The sequence below is a fragment of the Chanodichthys erythropterus genome, chromosome 8 (genome assembly GCF_024489055.1).
Source record: "Chanodichthys erythropterus isolate Z2021 chromosome 8, ASM2448905v1, whole genome shotgun sequence".
Lineage (NCBI taxonomy): Eukaryota > Metazoa > Chordata > Actinopteri > Cypriniformes > Xenocyprididae > Chanodichthys > Chanodichthys erythropterus.
Window position 1 is genome coordinate 4,200,650 of NC_090228.1, and position 14,958 is coordinate 4,215,607.

Here is a 14,958-nt window from a genome sequence, read left to right on the forward strand (position 1 = left end):
TTGCAGAAGAAGGGTGTTTCTATACAAATTAATGTTACAATACTCATAAGTGTTTCAGTACTGCAGGTTATGTAAATACTCAACTGCATCAGTTGATCATATCTTTGGGAATACTCACTCTGCCTGATAAATACTGATAAATTGAAATGAATCAAAAACACACGACATGAGAAAATTAAATTTTTAATGATTTGAAAACTTTTTTTTTTTTTTTTTGTATCAAATGGACATTTTAGCAAGAGATTATTTGCAGATGTATATTCAGCCTGTCGTCCAAAATGGACCTGTTTTTCTTTATATTAAAGAAAAGGACTGTAGTGCCAGACTGGTTCATTTTACTGAATAATGTCTTTGAGGTTAAGAAAGTTTGGTAAAGTGAATATTCTCAAAGTTGTACCAGGATTCAGTGTCCTGGTCTCCTCCCTCCCAATAATGTACCAAGATTAATGTGATCATGGTAGAGTAATGATTATCAGGCAAACTAAAAAAAAACACTCAGCAAACACTAGTGTCACATAATAGTACAGTAACATGGCCACAGACTAACTGACTCGTGAAGAAGGAAAACATCTTAAATTTGGCTGTTCTGATCATCATGAGATTTAGTGTGAAGAGTTTGTTTCCAGTCTTGTCTGTTACTGTGGTGTTTCTCTATATGAGCTCTGTCAATTGGAAAATCCAAACTCAAGAGAAGCAGCTTCACCAAGTCCAGCAGAACTTCTCGTTACACAGCGAACTTCTCCTCAAGAAGCTGGACAAACTGGAGGCTCATTTATATGCTGTTGGTGAGTTACTGAGATCTGTTTTGTATCAAATCTGAATCAAATTTGACAAAAATAATTTCTGTTCACCTGTTGTTTTACATGTTACCCTTTAATATCTATCTATCTATCTATCTATCTATCTATCTATCTATCTATCTATCTATCTATCTATCTATCTATCTATCTATCTATCTGTCTGTCTGTCTGTCTGTCTGTCTGTCGTAATCTTAAATCAAAATGTTATAACTTGCTCTTCCTGTGAAATGTAGCATGCAAAAATGTTCCATCAACAATGCAATTGATTGCTTTTAAAAGATTAAAACAGCTGTTACTAGATCACTGGGCTATTTCTTTTTAAACATCTTTTTAAAAACATGATAAATATTTATTAAAAGTATTTTTTAAATCTTGAGAGAGAAAAAACTTTAGTTTTACATGTACATGCACAATATTATTTTAATCACTATTTTGAAGAAACATGGTTGGTATGTAATGTAATGTGAATTGACTGTAGACAATGATTTCACAAGATGAAGATAAAACAACAGAAACCTGTCAATGGGACCTTTACTTCGCTGGTATACCAGAATAAAAAGTTCAAATGAATTTTATTAACTTACAATTAAACATTTTTGCAGAAGAGAAACGCCTCAAAGTGAGAAATGAGAAGAAGCCAGCAAAGAAGCTGTTTCCAAACTCCAATCTTTTCAAGAAATGGACTGTGGAACTTTCTGAGGACGATCAGAGAAAGGCTGAGGATCTCTTTCAGAAATACGGCTATAATGCCTTCCTCAGTGACCAGATACCTCTGGATCGGGAGCTGCCGGACACTCGAGACCACAGGTGAGTTTCAGTCATTCATGGAAATGCTCTGACATTCTTGATGGATTCATCCATTTTGCTTTTGTCATTGTTCTGTAGATGCATTGGACGTGAATATCCACACAATCTGCCCACCATCAGCGTTGTGCTGATTTATCTGGATGAGGCTCTGTCTGTCATTCAAAGAGCCATTTGCAGCATCATCAACAGAACTCCAGCCCACCTGCTGAAAGAGATCATACTGGTGGACGACCACAGCAAAAATGGTTTGTTCCTCTCAAAACCTCATCAAACCTTATAGTCTCAGATTTTACACAAACGGAGTCATTCTGGATGTATGTCTTCACAGAAGAGCTGAAGACACAGCTGCATGTTCATATCAGCTCCATCAATGAGAAACACCCAGGCCTGGTGAAGATGGTGACCCATCCAGAGCAGAAAGGCCTGGCCCAGGCCAGAACCTCAGGCTGGAAGGCTGCCACCGGGGATGTGGTTGCCATTTTGGACGCCCACATTGAGGTCCATGTCAAATGGTGTGAATATGCTCAGCTGACTTCAGTGTCTGGCAATAAAATCAATATTTTCTCAGCTAGATGATATTAAAACAGTATTGCAAAATTTGTCCAAAGCAGTGTTTTTTTTTAGTATTATTTATAAACTAGTATTTATTAATATTTTGAATTAGCTTTTACTTTTTAGTTTTAGTTAATTTGTTTATATATTTAATTGTATTTAAGCTTTATTTCAATTAATGAAAATGAACACACAATGACAGTGTAATCACATTTTCTCAAGTACTCTCTCACTTTAGGGCGGAGCCACTGCTTGCACGTATCCAAGCTGATCGCACACTGGTCCTGAGCCCCGTGTTTGACAGAGTGAATTACTATGACTTGGAAGTGACCAAATATCCCCCCTCCGCTCATGGTTTTGACTGGACTCTCTGGTGCATATACGTGCCTTTCCCACAGAAGTGGTACAATCAAAAAGACCCCTCACAGCCAGGAAAGTGAGTATGTCTTGTGCAATACTGTGTTTAAGAAGTGACTCCATACGTAAGAGGTCATTTGATGCTTTTTAATGTTTTCCTTTTCCTTTATTATGTAACGTACCTGTTAGTGCATGTACTGTATAAGATCTGTAAATTCACAAAGCTCATAGTATGCCACAAAAGGTATTTATTCTAACAGAGAACACTGCTCCAGACCTGCCTAAAATGCAATGACAGAAGTCTAGATATTACTTCTGTAAATTTCTACACTGCGTTCCAAATTATTATGCAAGTGACATATCAGTAAGATTTCAGTACAATAAACATTCAGATTTTAGTTTTTCTAAGAAAATGTTTGTTTGTTTATTTATCCATGTCTTTTTAGATAACTGGTATCAATCTCAGACAAAATAATTAGCCAGATCTATGGAAACCCTACTTAGAGGTTGTTCCACATTATTAAGCAAGTCACAGTTTTCATGCATTATGGGGAGGAAGAAAGATCTTTCTGAATATGAAAAGCATGAAATGGTGCAATGTTGTGCAAAAGGCATGAAAACAACTAATATTGTGTGAAACTGAATGGAGATTATCAAATTATCATAAGATCTGTGAGTGATTTAGAGCACAGCAGAACTCAGTCAGATAAAGGCTTATTGAGGAAAGTTCCTGTCAAAAAAATTAATTGTATTAAAAGGGCAGCTATAAAAAAAGCCAGTGTTGAGCAGCAAACAGGTATTTGAAGCTGCTGGAGTCTCTGGAGTCTCAGGAAGCTCTCCATGCAGGCTGGCAGTTGTGCGTAAAGATGCATTTCAGCCACTCCAAACCAAACCTCACAAAGAGAAACATTTACAGTGGGTGTAGAAATACATTTTCAAACAGTTTTATTGCTGATTGCTGATCTGCAGTTCTATTGCAAATACCTATTTGCCACTCAACACTTTTTTTTATAGCTGCCCTTTTAATGCAATTAAGTTTTTTGACAGGAACTTTAATTAATAAGCCTTTATCTGACCGAGTTCTGCTGTGCTCTAAATCACTCACAAATCTTATGATAATTCAATAATTTCCATTCAGCTTTGTAGAAATCAAAGTGTGTCCAACAGCCTGAGAATAGAAGGGCTGCAAAAATGTACATTATGTGAAAAAGTATGTGTTTTTTGAACATTAAAGCATGTTAACCTATTCTACCCAATAAACAAATTAATTACCTAAAATAGCATCATATGGCCTCCTTAAGTTCTTGTTGCATGAAAGCAGTTTCATGCTGGCAATCGTGCTGTTGAGCTGATGTTGCTGAATTTTACTCTATTAAATCCGTCCTCTCCGCCTGTTCTCCAGGAGTCCCTCTGTAATGGGAATACTCGTGGTTGATCGTCTGTTTTTTGGAGAGATTGGGACTCTGGATGGAGGGATGCAGGTGTATGGAGGAGAGAATGTTGAATTAGGAATACGGGTAAAGTGCATGAATATACTAATGATTTATATTATACTCTATATATTCTACTATATTCAGTGTTGATTGTTCTCGGCTCAGGTGTGGCTCTGTGGAGGAAGTATAGAGATTATTCCCTGCTCTAAAGTTGCCCACATTGAAAGGGCGCACAAACCCTACATGCCTGACCTTAGTGGTGTAATGAAGAGAAATGCCCTCAGAGTGGCAGAAGTTTGGATGGACGAATACAAGAAAAATGTCCACATCGCCTGGGGTGTCCCCATACAGGTAAATCTAATGAAAAGATTCAACTACACAACTTCTTGGTTTTCAAATCCAATTCTAAGAGTCTTAAGGTGTTGATTCTGGCGGGTTTGGTTTGAGACCTTTAAAGTCAACCGAGATGTGTGACTAAAGGTTTTGAGGTTTAAAATGTTAAATGGTTTTGGGTCTTCATTAGATTTATGATCTGTTCCCTCCTTTTCCCACAGAATCATGGAATAGACATCGGTGATGTTTCAGAGAGAAAGAGACTGAGAGAGAGGCTGAAATGCAAACCATTCAAATGGTATCTGGAAAATGTCTATACTGCATTAAATCCCAGGAATGTACTTGCTTATGGAGCGGTGAGTGACATACAGTTCACTTTGACTCGAGAGTTTTATATTCGAGAGGTTTAATATAATGTCCTTATCTCTATCACACAGCTGATTAATGATCTGCAAACAAGTTTATGTTTGGATAAGGGGCCAGTTGAGGAGAACACTCCCATTTTATATCCATGTCATTTTTCAACCTCACAGGTAATCTCTTCTCTTCTCTTCTCTTCTCTTCTCTTCTCTTCTCTTCTCTTCTCTTCTCTTCTCTTCTCTTTATTTTTGAGGAATATTTGATGCAGTTCAGTTTCTTCTCACACAGGTATTTTACTATACAGCAAGTGGTGAGATACTTGCTGATCCCCTGCCATCCCTTTTACACGATCAGAGCCGCTGTCTAATTGATCCCGGTTCAGGCAGGTTTCCAGAGCTGTCCTGGTGTTCAGACACTGAAAAAACAAAACACATGTACTGGGATTTCAAACAGGTGAACAAACCCCAAATACTGATAGGATACTGTGGTATATCACAATCTGAATATTGCATGAGAAAATCGTCTTCATCTTGTTTGTTTTTCAGGGAGAGGCCATACAGAACAGAGAAACCAAACGCTGTCTGGAGATCAACGCTGAGCAGAATGGAAAATATGAAAAAAACGTTTTTATTCAGGAGTGCAGAAACCAGCACTGGAGGATACAGAATTTAATTCAGGACTTATGAAACACAAGATTTAATCAATTTAGATAAACGCAGCTGACATGCTGGAGCCTGCTGGAGAAACATCACAGATAGTGTTGGTGCTAAAAAAATGTAATGCAGCTACGAACTGAAAAAAAATTAGGTGCTAAAAATTGCACAAAAATATTATATGGCTGATGAGAAAGTAAAAATAGAATTGATGCTCAGAAAAAGAATGATTTTCACAGTTCAAATTCAGCCCCATAAATAAATAATTCGTTATATCTGATGTCTATTAGAAGTATGTGTATGTTGTGTTTCTGAGTGTGTCTGTGCAGGAGAAGGTGTGGCCTGCACTCAAGCCAGCAGAGATCCTGATTGTTCTGGTCCTGGTTCCAGAGTAAAGGACCTCCCCAAACACTCTGTGGAAGCTGAATGCGTGTCATTTGTTTTGTTCGGTCTTGGTTTCCTCTCTGATTGTGTGTACTTTGACAAACTTGCTTTTACATTGTGTAAATATTATTTGCAAATTCTCAGTTATGGGAAGTTGGGAGTGTGACGCCATTTCTTTTGCAAATACTGTTTGTTTTATGTTTTAGGTTAAGGGAGTAAAGGAAGTTGTGTTGTATTTTTCTTTTTATGTGCTTTCTTTTTTTTAGGGAATTTAGAGGGTACTAAAACTAGTTATTTTTGTTTGTTATTTTTGTTCTATAATCTATTTTTGTTTGATATTATCTTATTTGTATGTGAGTGCACATTCATTTATGTTACGGCTGGCCCTAAGTGGCCATAACAAATTTTAAAATCAAAAATCAAAATAAAACACAAGAAAATTTTACTTCCATGTCATGTGACTGTTAACCGACATCAGAGATGTGTGAAAATGCCAATGTGCTGTTAAAACTACTGAAATATTTAGAAATGGTTTCATGTTTCTATGTAGTCTGCCCTATTCCTAACAGCCCTCAATGGGGCATGTTGTCACAAAATGTCAATGTCTATTAAAGGAGTAACCAAAAATATTTTTTTCATCATTTACTTACTACAAATAGAGATATTTAGCAGAACATTCAGACTGTTGTTTTCCAAACAACAAATGAATGGAAAGCTCCAAAAAGGACAAAATTAGTCCATATGACTTGATAACTTACCGTGATGAATAGGTCAGTTTTTAAGTCATGATGAAATGCTTGTTATGAGATGCTCAAGCATTTAAATCATCATGAGAATTGGCTGTGTGAAGTGTTTGTTTCCAGTTTTGTCTGTCGCTGTGGTGAGTTTGATGAGGAGGGAAATCCAAACTCAAGAGAAGCAGCTTCACCAAATCCAGCAGAGCTTCTCGATACACAGTGCACTTCTCCTCAAGAAGCTGGAGGCTTATTTATATGCTGTGGGTGAGTTACTGAGATCTATTTTGCTTCAGTGTTGTTGTTGATTTTGAAAACCTGATGAACACAAATTCTTGCAGAAGAGAGAAAACTGAAAGTGAGAAATGAGAAGAAGCTGTTTCCAAACTCCGATCAATTCAAGTTGTGTTTTATATGTCCTGATGGCAGGAGAATCGTGGAGTATGTCTTATTGAGGGAAACCCCAGTACTGCAGCACAGCCATGATATAAAGTTAAGGAAAGTTTTATGTCTACCTCAGATTTAACGTTTGAATTGTACATCAGCATCGGGGAATAACATTATAATCTCGTTCTCTGTAGAGAAAGCTGCTTACATGTAGGCTACACAGGAAAAGTAAAAGTGAAGACACTGAATTAAATGTAAACACAACTTTTCGTTCTTTTATCAGCTTTGGCAAGAAAAAGTATGTGAACCACTTGCAGAATCTGTGAAAATGTGAATAATTTGAATAAAATAAGAGGGATCATACAAAATGCATGTTATTTTTTTAGTACTGTCCTGAGTAAGATATTTGACATAAAAGATGTTTGCATTTAGTTCACAAGACAAAACAAAATTTATTATAATGGTCCCATTCAAAAGTATGTGAACCATTGATTCTCAATACTGTGTGTGGTTACCTGATGATCCACGACTGTTTTTATGTTTTGTGATGGTTGTTCATGAGTCTCTCGTTTGTTCTGAGCAGTTAAACTGAGCTCTGTTCTTCAGAAAAATCCTCCAGCTTCTGCAGATTCTTCAGTTTTCAAGCATTTTTTGCATATTTGAACCCTTTACAGCAGTGACTGAATGATTTTGAGATTCATCTTTTCACACCAAGGACAATTGAGGGACTCAAACACAACTATTAAAAAAGGTTCAAACATTCACTGATGCTCCAGAAGAAAACATGATGCATTAAGATTTGGAGGGTGAAAACTTTTGAACTTTTTCTGTTTAAATAAACAAAATGGTAAGGGTCTGATAGGTACGATCTAAACCACCTTAATGCCTGTCCGTGAATACCAATATAATTTTGTAGTCAATTTAAGAGTATTTTATGATGTACCTGGGAGGAGACCAGGATTCAGTGTCCTGGTCTCCTCCCTCCCAATTAATTTCCAAGAGTAATGTGATCATCGTAGAGTAATAAAGATCAGGCAAACTAAAAAAAAAACACTCAGCAAACACTATTCATAAAAACAGTACAACATGAGCCAGTGACCACAGGCTAACTGACTCGTGAAGAAGGAAAACATCAAGGAAACAACAGACTCTGTGATTTGGCTGTTCTGATCATCATGAGATTTAGTGTGAAGAGTTTGTTTCCAGTCTTGTCTGTCACTGTGGTGTTTCTCTATATGAGCTCTGTCAATTGGAAAATCCAAACTCAAGAGAAGCAGCTTCACCAAGTCCAGCAGAACTTCTCGTTACACAGCGAACTTCTCCTCAAGAAGCTGGACAAACTGGAGGCTCATTTATATGCTGTGGGTGAGTTCTGTAATCAAATTTGACAAAAATAATTTCTGTGAAAGGCATCATGCAAAAGATTTACATGTATATGCACAATATTATTTAAATCACTATTCTGAAGAAACATGGTTGGTTTGTATTAATGTAATGTGAAGTGACTGTAGACAATGATTTTCAAACAGATAAATCTGTAAATGTGAGCTTAACCATTTTTGCAGAAGAGAAAAACCTCAAGGTGAGAAATGAGAAGAAGCCAGCAAAGAAGCTGTTTCCAAACTCATATCTCTTCAAGAAATGGACTGTGGAACTTTCTGAGGACGATCAGAGAAAGGCTGAGGATCTCTTTCAGAAATACGGCTATAATGCCTTCCTCAGCGACCAGATACCTCTGGATCGGGAGCTGCCGGACACTCGAGACCACAGGTGAGTTTCAGTCATTCATGGAAATGCTCTGACCTCCTTGATGGATTCATCCATTTTGTTTTTGTCATTGTTCTGTAGATGCATTGGACGTGAATATCCACACAATCTGCCCACCATCAGCGTTGTGCTGATTTATCTGGATGAGGCTCTGTCTGTCATTCAAAGAGCCATTTGCAGCATCATCAACAGAACTCCAGCCCACCTGCTGAAAGAGATCATACTGGTGGACGACCACAGCAAAAATGGTTTGTTCCTCTCAAAACCTCATCAAACTCTATAGTCTCAGATTTTACACAAACTGAGTCATTCTGTATGTATGTCTTCACAGAAGAGCTGAAGACACAGCTGCATGTTTATATCAGCTCCATCAATGAGAAACACCCAGGCCTGGTGAAGATGGTGACCCATCCAGAGCAGAAAGGCCTGGCCCAGGCCAGAATCTCAGGCTGGAAGGCTGCCACCGGGGATGTGGTTGCCATTTTGGACGCCCACATTGAGGTCCATGTCAAATGGTGTGAATATGCTCAGCTGACTTCAGTGTCTGGCAATAAAATCAATATTTTCTCAGCTAGATGATATTAAAACAGTATTGCAAAACTGGTGCAAAGCCATGTTCTTTCAGTATTATGTATAAACTAATATTTATTAATATTCTGAATTAGCTTTTAGTTTTAGTGATTTTATGTTTATATTTCATTGTATTTCAGCTTTATTTCAATCACCAAAAATTATTTTAAAAGCTTTAATTTTAGTTAATAATGACAACACTGTCAAATGAACATTTTCAAATGAACATTTTCACATTTTCTGAAGTACTCTTTCACTTTAGGGCGGAGCCTCTGCTTGCACGGATCCAGGCTGATCGCACACTGGTCCTGAGCCCCGTGTTTGACAGAGTGAATTACTATGACTTGGACGTTATAAACCGTGGTGTCTCTGCTCATGGTTTTGACTGGACTCTCTGGTGCATGTACGTGTCTTTCCCACAGAAGTGGTATGATCAAAAAGACCCTTCACAGCCAGGAAAGTGAGTATGTCTTGTGCAATACTGTGTTTAAGAAGTGACTCTGTACTAAAGAGGCCATTTGATGTTTTTTAATCTGTTAGTGCCTGTATAAGATCTGTAAATTTACAAAGCTCATAGTATGCCACAAAAGGTATTTATTCTATCTAACAGAGAACACTGCTCCAGACCTGCCCAAAAAGAGTTTGTTGTTAATCAGGTACACTGTAAAAAATGACCGTGATTTTAACAGTAAAAGACTGTAAAAATGCTGCGGTGAAAAACTGTTGATTGGTTTACAGAAAGTTTCCGTACTATATACGGTGAATAACTGTAATAGATCTAATGGTACATTTAATGTAATTTTACGGTAAAATACCGTTAAATTCACAGTTTTTGGAAGTGAAAAATAACAATTCATTGTAAAATTTACAGTGAAAAACCGTATATTTACATTCCCACAATTCCCTGCGTGATACTTCACATTTGATATATTTTTGTTGAAATAAATCTGTTTCTTCTTAGTTTTTCTCATTTTTTTCTAATCAGTTATGTACATTAGGGTTTTATGTTACATCTAATGTTGTTAAATTAATGTTTATTGCATTTATAAAATGTCATGCATGTTACCATGATGGTGTTTAGTGTGTGTGTGAATGACACTGTGTGCACCTTCTATATATTAGTATTGTGCTTCTCAGCTTGTGGAAAAGCTGCTTGTGATGAACTTTGATTCATCATGTGACTCTTATCACCACTGTGTTTGGTGACTGTCAGTGTATTATAAAGGTACAAAACAGATATTAGTACTTCATTAGGTTGGTAAATTAACATTATATCAGTTAATGAAATACGTTATTTTACTGTAAATTTAACAGATTTAAAATGTAAAATTCACATGTAACTCCGTAAGTATGTTTACGGTTTGATGTCATTTTTACAGTATTGTTCTGGTAACCACAGCTGCCGGTATTTTTCCGTAGAAACAACGGGATTTTTTTTACAGTGTAGTAAATATATATAATATAAATAGAAATGAATAAACAAATATGCAGTAAATGGAGTCATTGAATCATTCACTCACCAAACTATTTTTTTTTTTTTTTTTTTAATATTCATTCTAATTAATTAAACATTTTTACATAGACGGAAGCAATTATTATTTTGTCAGAGCCTCTGGTAATTTACATGTTATTTTATTTAGTTGTCTGTTCAGAATCGTGGGAGAATTGTGATCTATATTTGAAACAAAAAATTGCGATTCTCAGTTTATCCAGAATCATGCAGCTCTAAATGTTTTTTTTTTTCTCAATTTATTAATGTAAATTACACACACCCATACCAAAAATATGTTTATTTTTGAAAACTTTTTTTCTAAAAAGTAGCTACTAGATCATACAGTTTGGGGTGTGAGTGTGTGCATTGTAGAACAAAAGGTCAAAGTATCATCAAGCTATGTTTTCCACAGGCTTTATTTTACTCTTGAGCTGAAAAACGAATAAGTCTTCAGGGTTCTGAAGTCATAAAATGTATAAAGAAAGAAGATGCGACACGATTATGGAGCATTACATTTCTGACACACGCTAGAGATGTTTTTGCCAATCACAAAGCAGTGGGTCAGCTGGCCAATCAGAGCACTCTAGGCTTTTTGAAAGGAGGAACTTTGTAGAAAGCAAAGTGTGTCCATCAGAATAGAGGGGCTGCAATAATGTACATTATGTGAAAAATTATGTGTTTTTGGAACATTAAAGGATGTTAACTTATTATACCCAATATACAAAATAATTACCTTTTAAAATAGCATCATATGGCCTCTTAAAGAAGTTTCACAGTGGCAATTGTGCTGTTGAGCTGATGTTGCTGAATTGTACTCTATTAAATCCGTCCTCTCCGCCTGTTCTCCAGGAGTCCCTCTGTAATGGGAATACTCGTGGTTGATCGTCTGTTCTTTGGAGAGATTGGGACTCTGGATGGAGGGATGCAGGTGTATGGAGGAGAGAATGTTGAATTAGGAATACGGGTAAAGTGCATGAATATACTAATGATTTATATTATACTCTATATATTCTACTATATTCAGTGTTGATTGTTCTTGGCTCAGGTGTGGCTCTGTGGAGGAAGTATAGAGATTATTCCCTGCTCTAAAGTTGCCCACATTGAAAGGGAGCACAAACCCTACATGCCTAACCTTAGTGGTGTAATGAAGAGAAATGCCCTCAGAGTGGCAGAAGTTTGGATGGACGAATACAAGAAAAATGTCCACATCGCCTGGGGTGTCCCCATACAGGTAAATCTAATGAAAAGATTCAACTACTTCTAGGAGACTTGAGATGTTGATTCTTTTAGGTTTCGTTTAAGACTTTTAAAGTCAACCAAGATGTGTGACATTTGAGGTTTGAAATGTTAAATGGTTTTGGGTCTTCATTAGATTTATGATCTGTTCCCTCCTTTTCCCACAGAATCATGGAATAGACATCGGTGATGTTTCAGAGAGAAAGAGACTGAGAGAGAGGCTGAAATGCAAACCATTCAAATGGTATCTGGAAAATGTCTATACTGAGTTAAAACCCAGGAATATACTTGCTTATGGAGCGGTGAGTGACATACAGTTCACTTTGACTCGAGAGTTTTATATTAGAGAGGTTTAATATAATGTCCTTATCTCTATCGCACAGCTGATTAATGATCTGCAAACAAGTTTATGTTTGGATAAGGGGCCAGTTGAGGAGAACACTCCCATTTTATATCCATGTCATTTCTTTTCCAGACAGGTAATATCTTCTTCTCTTCTCTTCTCTTCTCTTCTCTTCTCTTCTCTTCTCTTTATTTTTGAGGAATATTTGATGCAGTTCAGTTTCTTCTCACACAGGTATTTTACTATACAGCAAGTGGTGAGATACTTGCTGATCCCCTGCCATCCCTTTTACACGATCGGAGCCGCTGTCTAATTGATCCCGGCTCAGGCAGATTTCCAGAGCTGTCCTGGTGTTCAGACACTGAAAAAACAAAACACATGTACTGGGATTTCAAACAGGTGAACAAATCCCAAATACTGATAGGATACTGTGGTATATCACAATCTGAATATTGCATGAGAAAATGTTCTTCATCTTGTTTGTTTTTCAGGGAGAGGCCATACAGAACAGAGAAACCAAACGCTGTCTGGAGATCAACGCTGAGCAGAATGGAAAATATGAAAAAAACGTTTTTATTCAGGAGTGCAGAAACCAGCACTGGAGGATACAGAATTTAATTCAGGACTTATGAAACACAAGATTTAATCAATTTAGATAAACGCAGCTGACACGCTGGAGCCCGATGGAGAAACATCACAGATAGTGTTGGTGCTAAAAAAATGTAATGCAGCTACGAACTGAAAAAAATTAGGTGCTAAAAATGGCACAAAAATATTATATGGCTGATGAGAAAGTAAAAATAGAATTGATGCTCAGAAAAAGAATGATTTTCACAGTTCAAATTCACACAGTTCTTGCAGCCCCATAAATAAATAATTTGTTATATCTGATGTCTATTAGAAGTATGTGTATGTTGTGTTTCTGAGTGTGTCTGTGCAGGAGAAGGTGTGGCCTGCACTCAAGCCAGCAGAGATCCTGATTAAGTCTCAGTGAAAAGAACTTTAATGCGTGTCATTTGTTTTGCTCTGTCTTAGTTTCCTCTCTGATTGTGTGTACTTGCTGTTACATTTGTAAATTCTCAGTGGGGAGTCTGACACCATTTCTTTTGCATAAATCGTTTGTTCTGTTTTGGGTAAAGATAGTAAGCGAAGTTGCATTGTACACTCTAAAAAATGCTCGGTTAAAAACAACCCAAGTTGGGTTAAATATTAACAAACGCAGTGATTGGGTTGTTTGTGCTGGGTAGTTTTATTTAACTCAACTATTGTTTAAAAATTACTATATGGCTGGCTTAAAATGAGCGCAAAATATGTTGGAAATTAAAAATCAGACACATAATTACAAGAGGCAACAATAATAATCAAAAGATGAACATTTATTAATAAGCAATTTATGTTTATTATTTAATTTGTATTAATTAAACATATTAATAAATGTTATTTTCCAACCTATTTTGGGTTCATTTTAAGTGATCAATAAAGTGATTTTTAAACATCAGTTGAGTTAAATAAAACTACCCAGCAGGTTGGGTTAAAGATTCAACCCAACAGCTGGGTTTGTCCATTTTTAACCTAACTTGGGTTGTTTTTAACCATTTTTTAGAGTGCATTTTTCTTTTGATGTGCTTTTTCTCTCTCTCGTTTTAAGGGAATTTAGAAGGAAATCTAGTTATTTTTGTTTGTTATTTTGGACTTGTCCACTGCTAAATTTGATCCATTTGTTACTGGTTTTCGCTATATTTTTGTTTGATATTATCTTATTTGTGAGTGAGTGCACATTCATTGATGTTACGGCTGGCCAAAACAAATTTAAAATATAAAATTATAATAAAACACAAGAAAATTTTACTTGCATGTCATGTGACTGTTAACTGACATCAGAGATGTGTGAATATGCAAATATGCTGTATTGAAATATTTAGAAATGGTTTCATGTTTCTATGTAGTCTGCCCTATAACAGCCCTCAATGGGGCATGTTGTCACAAAATGTCAATGTCTATTAAAGGAGTAACCAAAAATATTTTTTTTCATCTTTACTTGCCACAAATAGAGATATTTAGCAGAACATTCAGGCTGTTGTTTTCCAAACAACAAATGAGTGGGAAGCTCCAAGAATGAAGCTCCATATGACTTGTGTATTTCTTGGTTTTCTCAAACCATGAGAACTTACCGTGATGAACAGGTCAAAGTTTAAGACTTTATTCAATTAAATGCTCGAGCGTTCAAAATGATGAAAGTTACTGTTGTTTCTAGTCTTGTCTGTCGCTGTGGTGTTTCTCTTTATGAGCTAGACGAGGAGGGAAATCCAAACTCAAGAAGCAGCTTCACCAAGTCCAGCAGAGCTTCTCGATACACAGTGCACTTCTCCTCAAGAAGCTGGACAAACTGGAGGCTCATTTGTATGCCATGGGTGAGTTACTGCGATCTGTTTTGCATCAGTGTTTTTGTAGACTTTGAACTCTAAATGAACACAAATTCTTGCAGAGGAGAGAAAACTCGAAGTGAGAAATGAGAAGAAGCAAAGATGCTGTTTCCAAACTCATATCTCTTCAAGCATTGGACTGTGGAACTTTCTATAGGATGATCAGAGGAAAGCTGAGGATATTTTTCAGAAATACGGCTATAATGCCTTCCTCGGTGACCAGATACCTCTGGATCGGGAGCTGCCGGACACAGGTGAGTTTCAGTCATTCATGGAAATGCTCTGACATTCTTGATGGATTCATCCATTTTGCTTTTGTCATTGTTC

At 36.6% G+C, this 14,958-nt stretch overlaps 1 protein-coding gene and 1 pseudogene across 1 annotated transcript; both read left to right on the plus strand.

Annotated features, from left to right (window-relative positions):
- The first annotated feature begins 595 nt into the window (after positions 1–595).
- On the plus strand, positions 596–6,244 carry LOC137023779 (probable polypeptide N-acetylgalactosaminyltransferase 8; annotated as a pseudogene).
- A 1,628-nt stretch (positions 6,245–7,872) lies between these two features.
- Positions 7,873–14,214, plus strand: LOC137023781 (probable polypeptide N-acetylgalactosaminyltransferase 8). Its single transcript, XM_067390850.1, has 11 exons — positions 7,873–8,165; positions 8,366–8,570; positions 8,649–8,815; positions 8,899–9,082; positions 9,400–9,597; positions 11,479–11,593; positions 11,675–11,860; positions 12,033–12,167; positions 12,249–12,344; positions 12,443–12,607; positions 12,700–14,214. The coding sequence occupies exons 1-11, from the start codon at positions 7,976–7,978 to the stop codon at positions 12,838–12,840; spliced, it is 1,782 nt and encodes a 593-aa protein (XP_067246951.1). The 5' UTR covers positions 7,873–7,975; the 3' UTR covers positions 12,841–14,214.
- The last annotated feature ends 744 nt before the right edge of the window (positions 14,215–14,958 follow it).

What these genes read in the sequence shown, in the direction of transcription:
- LOC137023781 (XM_067390850.1), top strand. Translation starts at nt 7,976, where the DNA reads ATGAGATTTAGTGTGAAGAGTTTGTTTCCAGTCTTGTCTGTCACTGTG. An exon ending in CCGGACACTCGAGACCACAG is followed by an intron (nt 8,571 to 8,648) that starts GTGAGTTTCAGT and finishes ATTGTTCTGTAG; the next exon opens with ATGCATTGGACGTGAATATC. An exon ending in GTCATTTCTTTTCCAGACAG is followed by an intron (nt 12,345 to 12,442) that starts GTAATATCTTCT and finishes CTTCTCACACAG; the next exon opens with GTATTTTACTATACAGCAAG.